Below are 11,305 nucleotides of genomic sequence, written 5' to 3' on the forward strand. Positions count from 1 at the left end.
GAACCACACCGTTGGACAAGACTGGTGTAGATTTTACATTCATTTTGGAGTGTATCTCTAGCATAGCATTGCTTGATATATAAATTATATAATATTTTTATTATTTGCGTATCATCGATTAAAATATTATTATATATCTTTTATATTAGTAATATATTAATATTTAATCAACTAAATTAAGATTTAGAACTTGATTGCAAGAATTTTAAAAGCTCAAGTCAGAAATTATAATAAATTTAAGGTTGTGGATCAAAGTATCATCTGACTCATAATTTGATAACTAAAAATGTGCAATTTACTATATGAAGATGGAAGAAAATTCTAATTGTACATCCAAAAAGGGAGTCCGCAATGGTGTTTTTAAAGGCATTAAGCATTTGATTCTTATAAGTTTTTCACCGTTAGATTTATCATTTTAATCATTTTCATTTGTTAGATCATACTATTCAACCAATTACTACTTAATCCTAGAAGATCACTATCATCCTAACCACACGACCATTAATCCAAGGACAAAAAATCTATAAGCACTAATTACTTCATACTTTTAAAAATATAAGAGCTCAGTTTTCCAAAAGGGTATTAATAAAATATGTATCCCATTTTGGACCATACTAGTAGCATTTCTTTTAAAAGAAAAAAAAAAAAGTTTCAGGGTTCATTTGAGAGAGACGCATAGTTGAGGGTGCTACATATTTTTTACTAATTTAATTTAGGTTAATTGCGTATAGGTTTCTGTAAATATCGTAAATTGTAAACATATCCCTACAAAGTTTAACTTTTATATGTTGTTCCTGTAAAAGTTCTAATGTTCTCAAATATATCTCTGTTGTTAAAATCCGTTAGAAAAATTTTGTTAACCATAGGTTAAATACTTAATCCTAATTAGTTTATTAGATAACTTAATATTTTTACTCTTTTTATATTATACTGTTGTGCTTTTGAAGGGACATATTTATGATGGCAAAATTGACATTTCACTTATTAAATTGACAGTTCTTCAACAGCAATAAATCAGAGGACATATTTGAAAATATTAGAACTTTCGTAAAAATCTATCTATACAATATATAAATTGGCATTTGGATCACATCATTGAAATGGGTCATGATGAAGCCACGTCCTCAATTAATCTATGAGCCAACGGAAGCTTGCCAAATACCTTACAAAAATTTTGGACGCACCTAAGCTGGCCAAATGCCTTATAAAATTTTTAGATGCACCCGTTGCACGCTCTAAAATATGTATCAAAAATAAATTTATATTGTACAATAAATTATTTAAATATTTTATATTATATATTATTTTACAGCAATCATCTAATAAACTGTGCGGTGTATATAGCGTTAGTATATATTAGGTGTAAGTAAAAAATTATTCTCTCTTATCTCTCAAACAAAAAAAAAAATTATTCTCTCTTGGAATTATGAGTGTACCTTATAAGCAATCTCTACATTGGATGTATATGTCTACATACCCCACATACTTAACACCCTTTAATAATAATTTAAATAATTAGACTATGTAGATCATATTTGTTTAATTAAGTTTTGATATTAGAACAGTAATCATCTAATATAAGTTACGGTTTATGGAATAATAATATACACCAGGTGTATGCAATAGTTTTTTTTTCTCCCATCAATTTTAAAGAGACAAAATCACCTCACCTTTTTCAATAATTTGAAATACGTGCTCCAACTTTAACATTTTAATTAAAAAATTTTATTTATAGAATAGTTACAAAAACTATTAAGTTTGACTGAGTTCTTAAATAAAATTATTAAAATGATTTAACTCTTCAAATGCTAAAAATTAAGAAAATATTAATAAAAAAAATTATTTTTATAATATTCATAAGAATACTTTATAGAATTTTTTAATCTTCAAATTAATAAATATATTATCAATTGATTGAAATACTATCTATTCGTTGCGTAGGGCGGGTCCTGCACTATAGTAAAATATAAAAATTAAATTTTATATAAATATATTTGTAATTTATTATATGTGTAGGGATCTGTATGTATTTAACCCTTCAATTTAATTTTTTTTTATAATTCGTGGTTTTGGTCAAATACCTGCGTCTCTCTCGATCACCGGATCCACAATCCAACGGCCGCGATCGGTTTCCCCTTCCCCAAGACCACTCTCTCTCCATACAATCGTACATAGCAACGCCGCCCCACCCCCCACTTTATATAGCAATCGCTAATGAAGCTCCTTTCTCTCGATCTAGAGTGATTGTTTTTAAATAGAGGAAAAAAAAAAAAAAAAAAACAAAAGTAGAGAGAGAGATGGTGAAGATCACAGGCGTCAAAGCTCGGCAGATCTTCGACAGCCGCGGAAATCCCACCGTCGAGGTGATTCCTCATTTTCTCTTTTTTTTTTTTTTTTTTTTTTTTTTCTTTCGTATAATTTTTGCGGATTAATCGTTGATGATTTAGATCAACTAAATCTCGCGTTTTGTTTGATCTAATTTTTTTTTTTTTTCTGTTTGTTTCCTTTTTTTGGGATCTAGTAGAAGAGTTTAGTGATTTCGATTTAATGTTTTTGGATTTTGGTAAATTTATGTGGTCGAGCGTTTTCAACTTGTTTCCAGGTGAAAATCCGTATTTTTAATGCTTTTTTTTTAAATTTTTTTTCCCCTTTGAGAGTTTGGTGATCGATGTTTTGGACTTGATTATAGTGAAAGTCTCTGTTAATTATCTGCGATTGTTTTGTTTATTTTTTGTTTCTCTAATTTTTATGATCTACTCAGTGACATTGTTGAAACTTATTTATTGTCCACCTCACCAAATTTGGCTTTTTTTTTTTTTTTTTTTTTTTTCACTCTGTTTAGCATCTCTTGTTTGATTTTGTTGAAAGGTATGTTTTTTTCTTTTTTCAATAAATCAGATTGATTGCTTATTAGGTGCGCTTTGACTTTTAGATCTGTGGATTGTTTGTATAATAAATGTTTCAGTGATAATTTGAACAATTAATACACCGCAGGTGGATGTTTGCACCGATAACGGCATCTTCGCCAGAGCCGCGGTGCCCAGTGGGGCATCAACTGGTATAGAATTTCTCTATCTACACTAGCTTTTCCTATTTTTATTAGTTTTGATGCTCAGTCATTCTTGATTTGGTTACTTCTTATTTAACCAAGAGCTTTTTGATGCTCCTTTAGTTGTGGAAATCTCTCTCTTTTTTTTTTGTCTCTATGAGATTGGAATTTGTAGTTTTCAACTTCAATGTCTTGTTTTGTTTGTGAAAACAATCAGTGTTTATGTTAAGAAATGCGAAAAGTGTATCATCTTGCTTTGTGAGAAAGAAGAGGAGAATAGTGTGCTGTGAAGCAATTGCCATCTCATCATATTTTCTCTCTCAAACCTTTTTGACAAAGTGGGAATAAAGGCGTGTATTTCGAGTCAATAACCACTTAAAAACGGACATTCACTCATCATGGAGTTATCTTATTAGTTATATTGTAGGAAGAATCATAATCAGAATGTTTATTATCTTATTAGTTATATTGTAGGAAGAATTATAATCAGAATATTTAAAATTCAGGCATCTAATTTTTAGATTGGGAAACTAAAATAGTTGAACTCTATTTTACTGTACAGGGATTTATGAAGCATTGGAACTAAGAGATGGAGGATCTGACTATCTTGGTAAAGGTGTCCTGAAGGTTAGTTACTCTGTTTCGTTTGTTTAATAACTTCATTGCAGTTGAGGCTATCACAAAGTGTGTTTTTTTGTTGAATAACTTCATTGTAGTTGAAGCTATCGCAAATTGTGATGGTCATGTTTTACCAATGTTATGTAGCGACATGGGGTTAAGATGTAGAAATGGGGCCTCTTCGGTAACAGTTGTATAACCAGCATTGGTTGGAGCTACTATAGAAAAGAAAAAAAAAAAAATTCTGGTGTTATTTTTCTCTTTATTGGTTTTAGTGTCTCTGTGTTCTCTCTTCATGAATATTTCTTTTCATCTCATAACTTGTTAATGTTCGTTAATGTTCCTCTGGACATGTTTTGGTGCTTTGCCATAGCATTCAATTGGATCATATTCTTTTTCATTTGTATCCTTTCCATTTATTGAGGTTTGGTGTTGCTTGTGTGCAGGAACTACTTAGGTTACTAAGTCTTTCACAGACTAAAAGTTCTCAATTTACTCAAAAAGTCAAAACGTTATGCCTGTGTTGGTTATTTGGTCCCTGTCTATTCATTGAAATTCTCAACAAAAGCATTGTTCATTTCTTTATTGTATCTCTCCGAACTTTAAAATAAGTGGGTAAAGTTTAAGCTGACCATATTTTTCTTCTCTTTTTATTTAGGCTGTTAATAATGTGAACACTATCATAGGACCCGCCCTAATTGGGAAGGTATGTGTTTTTTATATTTTTGTATGTTACTTTGTGTTATGGGGCTTTATGCTTTATTCCTAACTTTGGCTTTGTAGTAATGTGCTAACAAATAATCAATATTCACTTTGCAGGATCCTACAGAACAGACTGAGATTGATAATTTCATGGTGCAGCAGCTTGATGGAACCTCCAATGAGTGGGGCTGGTGCAAACAAAAGGTATCATTGTGCAGATATTCATGTTACATATCTAATCCTGAAATCGCTAATTTGCGCTATGCTGATTTGTTTCATGTTGTTCAATTGTTCCTCAAATTTAGCTCGGTGCAAATGCTATTCTGGCTGTGTCACTTGCTGTATGCAAAGCAGGCGCTGCCGTGAAGAAGATTCCTCTTTACCAGGTTCTTGGGATAATCAATTTCATCCTGAAATTTGAATTTTTACCTAGGTTGTCTAAAGTTTATAATATTTTGTTTTATATAATGCAGCATATTGCTAACCTTGCTGGAAACAAGACCTTGGTGCTGCCAGTACCGGCATTTAACGTTATCAATGGAGGATCACATGCTGGAAATAAGCTTGCTATGCAGGTAATGAAAATGCTCTACTGGGGCATCTTTTATGGAATAACTGTATCTTGGTCTACATTATTCTCAGTACTTCATTGTAATGCTTGTGCAGGAGTTCATGATCCTTCCTGTTGGGGCTTCCTCATTTAAAGAGGCCATGAAGATGGGTGTGGAAGTGTATCATAATTTGAAGGTAGGTAGTCAATTCAGTTGATATATTTTATTGTCCCTCTTTTTTCTTAGACGGCAATTAACAAGTTCTTTTTAATTTAGGCTGTGATTAAGAAGAAGTACGGGCAGGATGCTACTAATGTTGGTGATGAGGGAGGCTTTGCTCCTAACATTCAGGTTTGTTATATCGCCCAATGGTGTTTTATAGCTTATCATGTCAGCATCATCAAGCGGATTGATGGGATTCCCACTTTCTAGCAGAAGAGCATACTAGCTATTGCACTAGAGGAATTACTGATGCCTTAACTCATTAGGGCACTGCAATATTTATCCAGAAAATCGTATTTATTATCGAATTTATAGCTGATTAACAACTTTCCAAAATTGTTCTCATTGCTTTTAGATTTTATATTGCATATCTAGTGCAAGTATAGCGCATTTTTCTTGACAACACTTCCGTTGGCTATGAATAAAAAATTGTTCTATCTTTCCTTTTGTTTTGAATTTCATTTTTTTCTCCACTATACTAAAGTTGTCAGGGGAAATTCTAAAATTTTAATAGCAAGATTTGATATGTTAGTTGTTGATTCAGTTTCGCCCAAACTTCTGGAGTTGTCATTGCCAATTGCAGCAGTTTCTTATTTAGGCTTCATCTGTTGGCTGAAATTACAAGAGTTTCAAAATGACTAGGTTCGATATTCACTGTTAGACCTCTTGTAGCTGTTAATCTTAGAACAGAGCTACTGTATTAGAGTGATAGCTAAATTATATGTTATTGTTTATTAAAGAGAAAAATAAATTATTCAACAAATTATGATGCTTATCCTTACATGAATAAAACCCGGGTGCCCAATTTGAGCCAGTGATCTAAATTAAGCATTTTTAGACGGGTTTTAATTCGAGCTTAGATGTTTTCATTTTGGATACGTCATATAGTTTTTGGAATGCTGATTGTGGAGGTTCCTAAGCTAAAATGAAGTGGTGGATTGGAAGCAGTGTCCTCTCTCCTAGGCATCTGATCTCTTGCTTCTTTTAGAATGTTTTGTGAAATCCTTATGACTCTTGACCTATGGCGGTTGCTTTTATGTTTCTATAGGAAAACAAAGAAGGCCTTGAACTACTGAAGACTGCTATAGCAAAAGCTGGTTATACTGGAAAAGTAATTTCTCTCTTTATTTTACATTTGCAGAGAAGCTTTGGTTACCCTCAAAACTAAGTTGACTAGCTGGTATGTTAAAACTATTTATGTAATGGCAGGTTGTGATTGGGATGGATGTCGCTGCTTCAGAGTTTTATTGCGAGAAGGATCAGACTTATGACCTTAACTTCAAAGAGGAGGTAAGCTTTCCCTTTTTCGTAGAACAGGAAGCTTATGTTTGTTGTTGCTCTGAAATTCTTGAATACTTTTGATTGACTTGAGAGTTTGGAGGAAACCAATACAACATTTATTTTCGAAGGGCTTATAGTAAACTGACTACTGTTGATGTTGTGTTTTTCAGAACAATGATGGCTCACAGAAAATTTCTGGAGATAAATTGAAAGATCTCTACAAGTCCTTCGTATCTGAGTACCCTATTGTATCCATCGAAGATCCATTCGATCAGGACGATTGGACCCACTACGCCAAGCTTACGGAGGAAATTGGACAGCAAGTGCAGATTGTTGGTGATGACCTTCTCGTCACAAACCCTACGGTAATATGCTTATAAATGAAGCAATCAAATTCATTCTAATGGCTGTGAATCTAAAATTCTATTTTCTTGGCTGTTGCAGAGGGTTGCCAAGGCAATTAGTGAGAAGACATGCAATGCACTTCTCTTGAAGGTAACATAAACTTGCTTCAATTCTCCATCTCAGTTTGCTGTTGTTTGTTCTAGAATATTTCTTTGTGGAGATTTTGTTCATTGGGATAATCATCGACTATATTCAAAGCCTCATTGTTCTGTCTTAATATGGAGCAGGTGAATCAGATAGGCTCCGTGACAGAGAGTATTGAGGCTGTCAAAATGTCCAAGCGTGCCGGATGGGGTATCATGGCAAGCCACCGAAGGTGGGACCACTCCAAAGCTGTAATGTTTACTAGAAATTTCTTGTATTATTCCTAACATGATCATCTGGTTTCAGTGGTGAGACAGAAGATACCTTTATTGCTGACCTCTCAGTTGGTCTGGCAACGGTGAGTTTCTTTTTCTTTGTGCAATTACTCTCAAATTTTCTCCCTATAAATATAAAGCATATGTAAAATTTTGGACTATATTGGACTATGAGATGGAATATTTAAATTTAAATGCATGAGAATCTGACATGCAAATCGTTTGCATTTCTGCAACAGGGACAAATTAAGACGGGAGCTCCATGCCGTTCTGAGCGCCTGGCCAAGTACAACCAGGTAAGTTATCTGTGGATTTTAATTTGTTCTGATCAGCTACTTTTATCTTTCCTTTAATGCTTTATATGCTGAATATCTCATTCCTTTCGCATTTTGAAAGCTCTATTACTTTGTATCGTTTACCTCATTTTTCTCAAAACCTTAGTAGTATAATCTTTTTTATTTCCTTTTTTTTTATTTTTTTTTGGTGGGGGGTTTCTTTGCCTGCCTTAGTGCCTTGAATTTCTGTTCTTACGTATTGCAAAACACAAAGTGTGGTAGATTAAAGCAATTTCCTCTTAGGTATTGATTTTACTAATGAGATTGTATTGGGCTACCATGAATAGATTGATGGCCATTAAATATGCAGTCTCATTACATTATTGCTATTGCTCGGAAAGCAAAACTAATATAAGGGTGGCAGTAGTATGTGTTGTCAGGACTTGGCATTGTGTCTGGTCCATGTATTGGCCCGACAAGATACTATATAAATATGAAAGTAATCTATATGGAAGCAATTTATGCGAGATATTAAGATTCCAACAGAAGAAACAGAAAATTGCCGATTAAAATTCTATCCAAGTTTACAATATGACATTGTTACATGATAAAGATTATGTTGAAGTTTAAATTCAGTCACTGCAAGAAAATTATATGCTTAAGTTTCAATTCAGCAACTATGAGAAAAATATATTTATCATGAACAGCAATCAAGATATAATATGAATTCTTGCATATCCAATTACTAAGCAACTGTTTATACGCATATCAAACTTACATATTCCTAATGCTTTAGGCATATTAGCATATATACTTGGGAGTCTATGCTAATGTGGTCTCTCCGGTTCTTTCCATATTCAGCTACATTCATATTCAGCTGTCCGTACCTGCTCATGCTTACAACTACCTTGCCTATTACATAGTGAATGGTTCTTAATTTTAGTAAGTTGAATCACATAGATGGCACTAAATAAAGAGTTACTTATTGAACTAGGTGACTGGATAATTGGACTTAGGAAATGCGTAGTACAATTTGTACCTTCCAACAAAGAGGCCAATAAACAGCTTGTTATAATCTGTTAAACCGTTCACAGAGTTATGAATGATAGTTGGTTGATACCAAGTTGTCAACTGAAGCTTTTTGGAATATTTTTGGATGCAGCTTCTTAGGATTGAAGAAGAGTTGGGCGACGCGGCGATCTATGCAGGAGCCAAGTTCAGGGCACCTGTGGAGCCGTATTAGGAGATTCGTCGAGCTCTTGCGGAAACTATTTTGTCACTTTCGGCCGTCGTTTTTCCTAATATCTTTGTTAGCTGGAAATGCTTTGTGTGAGTGTTTATAATAAATGATAGCTTATCTTATTGCAGTCCAAACTGCAGGATAAGTTGCCAACCTTTGTAGTTGGGGATGTTGCTCTTTTAGTTTGAAACCCTTTAATTTGTGTAAGCTCCTTTTGACCATGTGGTGGTGATGTAATTTAATGTTTAATGAATCTGGACATCTTAAATTACCGTTTTGTGACGGGTTTAGCTAGTAATGACCCATAACGTGTGATTATGGCTTAATGAATAAAGGCATCTTAAATTACCAGTATGTATTGGTTTTTGTTGAAGGTTTAATATACCAGAGGTGAAAATGGCAGTGTTATTCTCAGTGGTGATTTTGGCTACGTTTGAGTTGCAGATTTTACTAATTATTCGCTGGTGATAGCAAAAAGAGCAATTAATTTTAATGAATTTTGTTTTATTTGGGAGAAATAATTAAGTTTGAAATAATAAGAAAACTAAAGAAGTGTCATTCGATAGAAAATTCGTGGAATCAACGATCGGTTTTTTAGGTTTTAATTTTGAAATCTAGTTATTTTATATTTCTTTCAACTAAGGTTTTTCTGAAAGTATGAGAGAAGCTTGCGGTTCTTGTTCGGAATTTTCGGTTTAGAACCGACCGAAGCAAATTGACTGATACATCGATCCAAACCAAATTAAATAGTCCTTTTAGGGTCCAAATGGATTTAATTAAAATGAATTTGAATTTAATTTAGATTTAAAAATTTAAATTTAAATTGGTTAGACATAGGAAAATGATGTAAATTGATAATTATAAAAGTTAAAGGATATAAATAAGTATAAAAGAATTAAACTTTGAATTAAAAAAAAGTGTAAAAACAGAAGAAAATTAAAGTAAAATTTTGGAACGGGAGTAACTTGGATTGTTGGAGCACCTGTTGATGGGATCTTGGCCAATCATGATTGCCGGGGGTGTGGAGGGAGAGATAAAAAAAAAAAAAAAAAAAAAAAAAAAAGGAAAAGAAAAAAAAAAAGAAAAGAAGAAGAAGAAGAAAGGGAATTAGAATTTGATCTTGTTCCATCGTAGATCATGAATTAGTTTTTTATATGATCAAAATTCGATAAATTTTGATCATTGATTTGATGAAATAAATAATGCCAATGGAAACGATGACAATATTTGTAGGCCTTTTATGAATTTCTGGGAGTATTTTTTTGGACAAAATTATACAAGAAAGTAGCTGGTTCACGGGTCCGGTCATGGATACACATTCTGCTGCAATTTGGGGCAGATAAAGAGGGATTTAATGGTCTGCAGGGGCTATTTTGCCGGGACTAAAGCAGTGTAAATTGGCTGTAACTTTCGTAAAAAATCTTACTGTTTGGTTTTTGGGATCTATGAACTATTTGATCGCAGAATTAATTTTTCGGTGGCAGGATTAATGGCTAATTATTGGTTTATATGCGCACTATCAGCTGATAATAATTTTGGGACACTACAGAGGACGTATGCGATGAGACTTATTATATATTTATATTTAGGATTCCCATGATTTATGTGCGCGCTATTGAAGCTCAAAAAAAAAAAAAAAAAATGAATCGAAGTTATTAAATATGCGTAGACTTCTTATACTGTTCTATGTTTAAAGTTTATATTTTCGCAATTACTTTGGTTGTAAATCTTGTTGAGTGTCAGCTAATACATGAATAATTCTGCTTTGACAGATTTGGAGTTTCATAGGACGGGAACATACGCTGAGAGGACATGTAATAGTTAGATTTTCAGAATATTTCTTGATTTAGTTAATTCCTTGAACTTTATTTACAAGAATTATGCCAGGGAGACCTCAGCAGTCATTTGTTCGGGTCACATCCCTACTAGAGCGGTAGTAGCATAGCCTGAAGTCTTCGGACTGATATGGCGGTTTCTGAATTGGATATTTTTGGGATTGATCGATCAATTAATATATACTTGCACTTTGTTCTGTATTACAGTACCAGCTAGTTATATTCCTCTATACTGTTGTTTACCCTCTTCAACATTGCTACTGTAGTTATGATATTCATGTATACATTCTGTTCTACTTTACAGTACCGGTAGTTATATGTTCTATTACTGTTCTCTTTCATTCCGATATTATTGCTACTGTATTTGTGATATCTGCTCATGACTTTGATTATCTTTTTCTATACCGGTGAGTACTTATCGGCTTCATCGGCTTGCGGTACTCATTAGGAGGGGAGACATGTTTATATGTTCTCACCCCTATCATTTTTCAGGTGATGCGCGCAGTGAGGGTTGCGACGTTAGTAGTGGTTGATAGAGTTTCCGACCCGGTTGAATTGGTTTAGTTTCTATTCTTGCTTATTCAAAATAAATGACTTAGACATTTATGATTCAGTGGTTGAATATTTATGGATTTATAAAGTTAAACATTGTAGCTTTTATAAATGTTTGTGAGTTGTGAAAATAATTTTCTATCTTTTATGGTAGTGTTTTTAAAGAAAAGGTGTTTGAGTGGAAAACAGTTTTAAAAGAATTTTCTCGTGGAAATG

The 11,305-nt window shown here is 33.1% G+C and overlaps 1 protein-coding gene across 1 annotated transcript; it reads left to right on the top strand.

Moving 5' to 3' along the window:
• LOC109728659 (enolase 1) lies at positions 2,205-8,996 on the top strand. Its single transcript, XM_020259130.1, has 17 exons — positions 2,205-2,363; positions 2,995-3,058; positions 3,612-3,676; positions 4,326-4,373; positions 4,487-4,573; positions 4,675-4,755; positions 4,843-4,944; positions 5,036-5,116; positions 5,197-5,271; positions 6,191-6,253; positions 6,352-6,432; positions 6,594-6,788; positions 6,868-6,918; positions 7,056-7,144; positions 7,219-7,270; positions 7,427-7,483; positions 8,625-8,996. The coding sequence occupies exons 1-17, from the start codon at positions 2,298-2,300 to the stop codon at positions 8,703-8,705; spliced, it is 1,338 nt and encodes a 445-aa protein (XP_020114719.1). The 5' UTR covers positions 2,205-2,297; the 3' UTR covers positions 8,706-8,996.

Source organism: Ananas comosus, linkage group 24 (genome assembly GCF_001540865.1).
Source record: "Ananas comosus cultivar F153 linkage group 24, ASM154086v1, whole genome shotgun sequence".
NCBI classification, from domain to species: Eukaryota; Viridiplantae; Streptophyta; class Magnoliopsida; order Poales; family Bromeliaceae; genus Ananas; species Ananas comosus.

Bases quoted from the DNA above. Each gene is read 5' to 3' on its own strand.
- LOC109728659 (XM_020259130.1), top strand. From the start codon at position 2,298: ATGGTGAAGATCACAGGCGTCAAAGCTCGGCAGATCTTCGACAGCCGC. The intron at 5,272-6,190 runs GTTTGTTATATC...ATGTTTCTATAG, and splicing joins GCTTTGCTCCTAACATTCAG to GAAAACAAAGAAGGCCTTGA. The intron at 6,919-7,055 runs GTAACATAAACT...AATATGGAGCAG, and splicing joins GCAATGCACTTCTCTTGAAG to GTGAATCAGATAGGCTCCGT.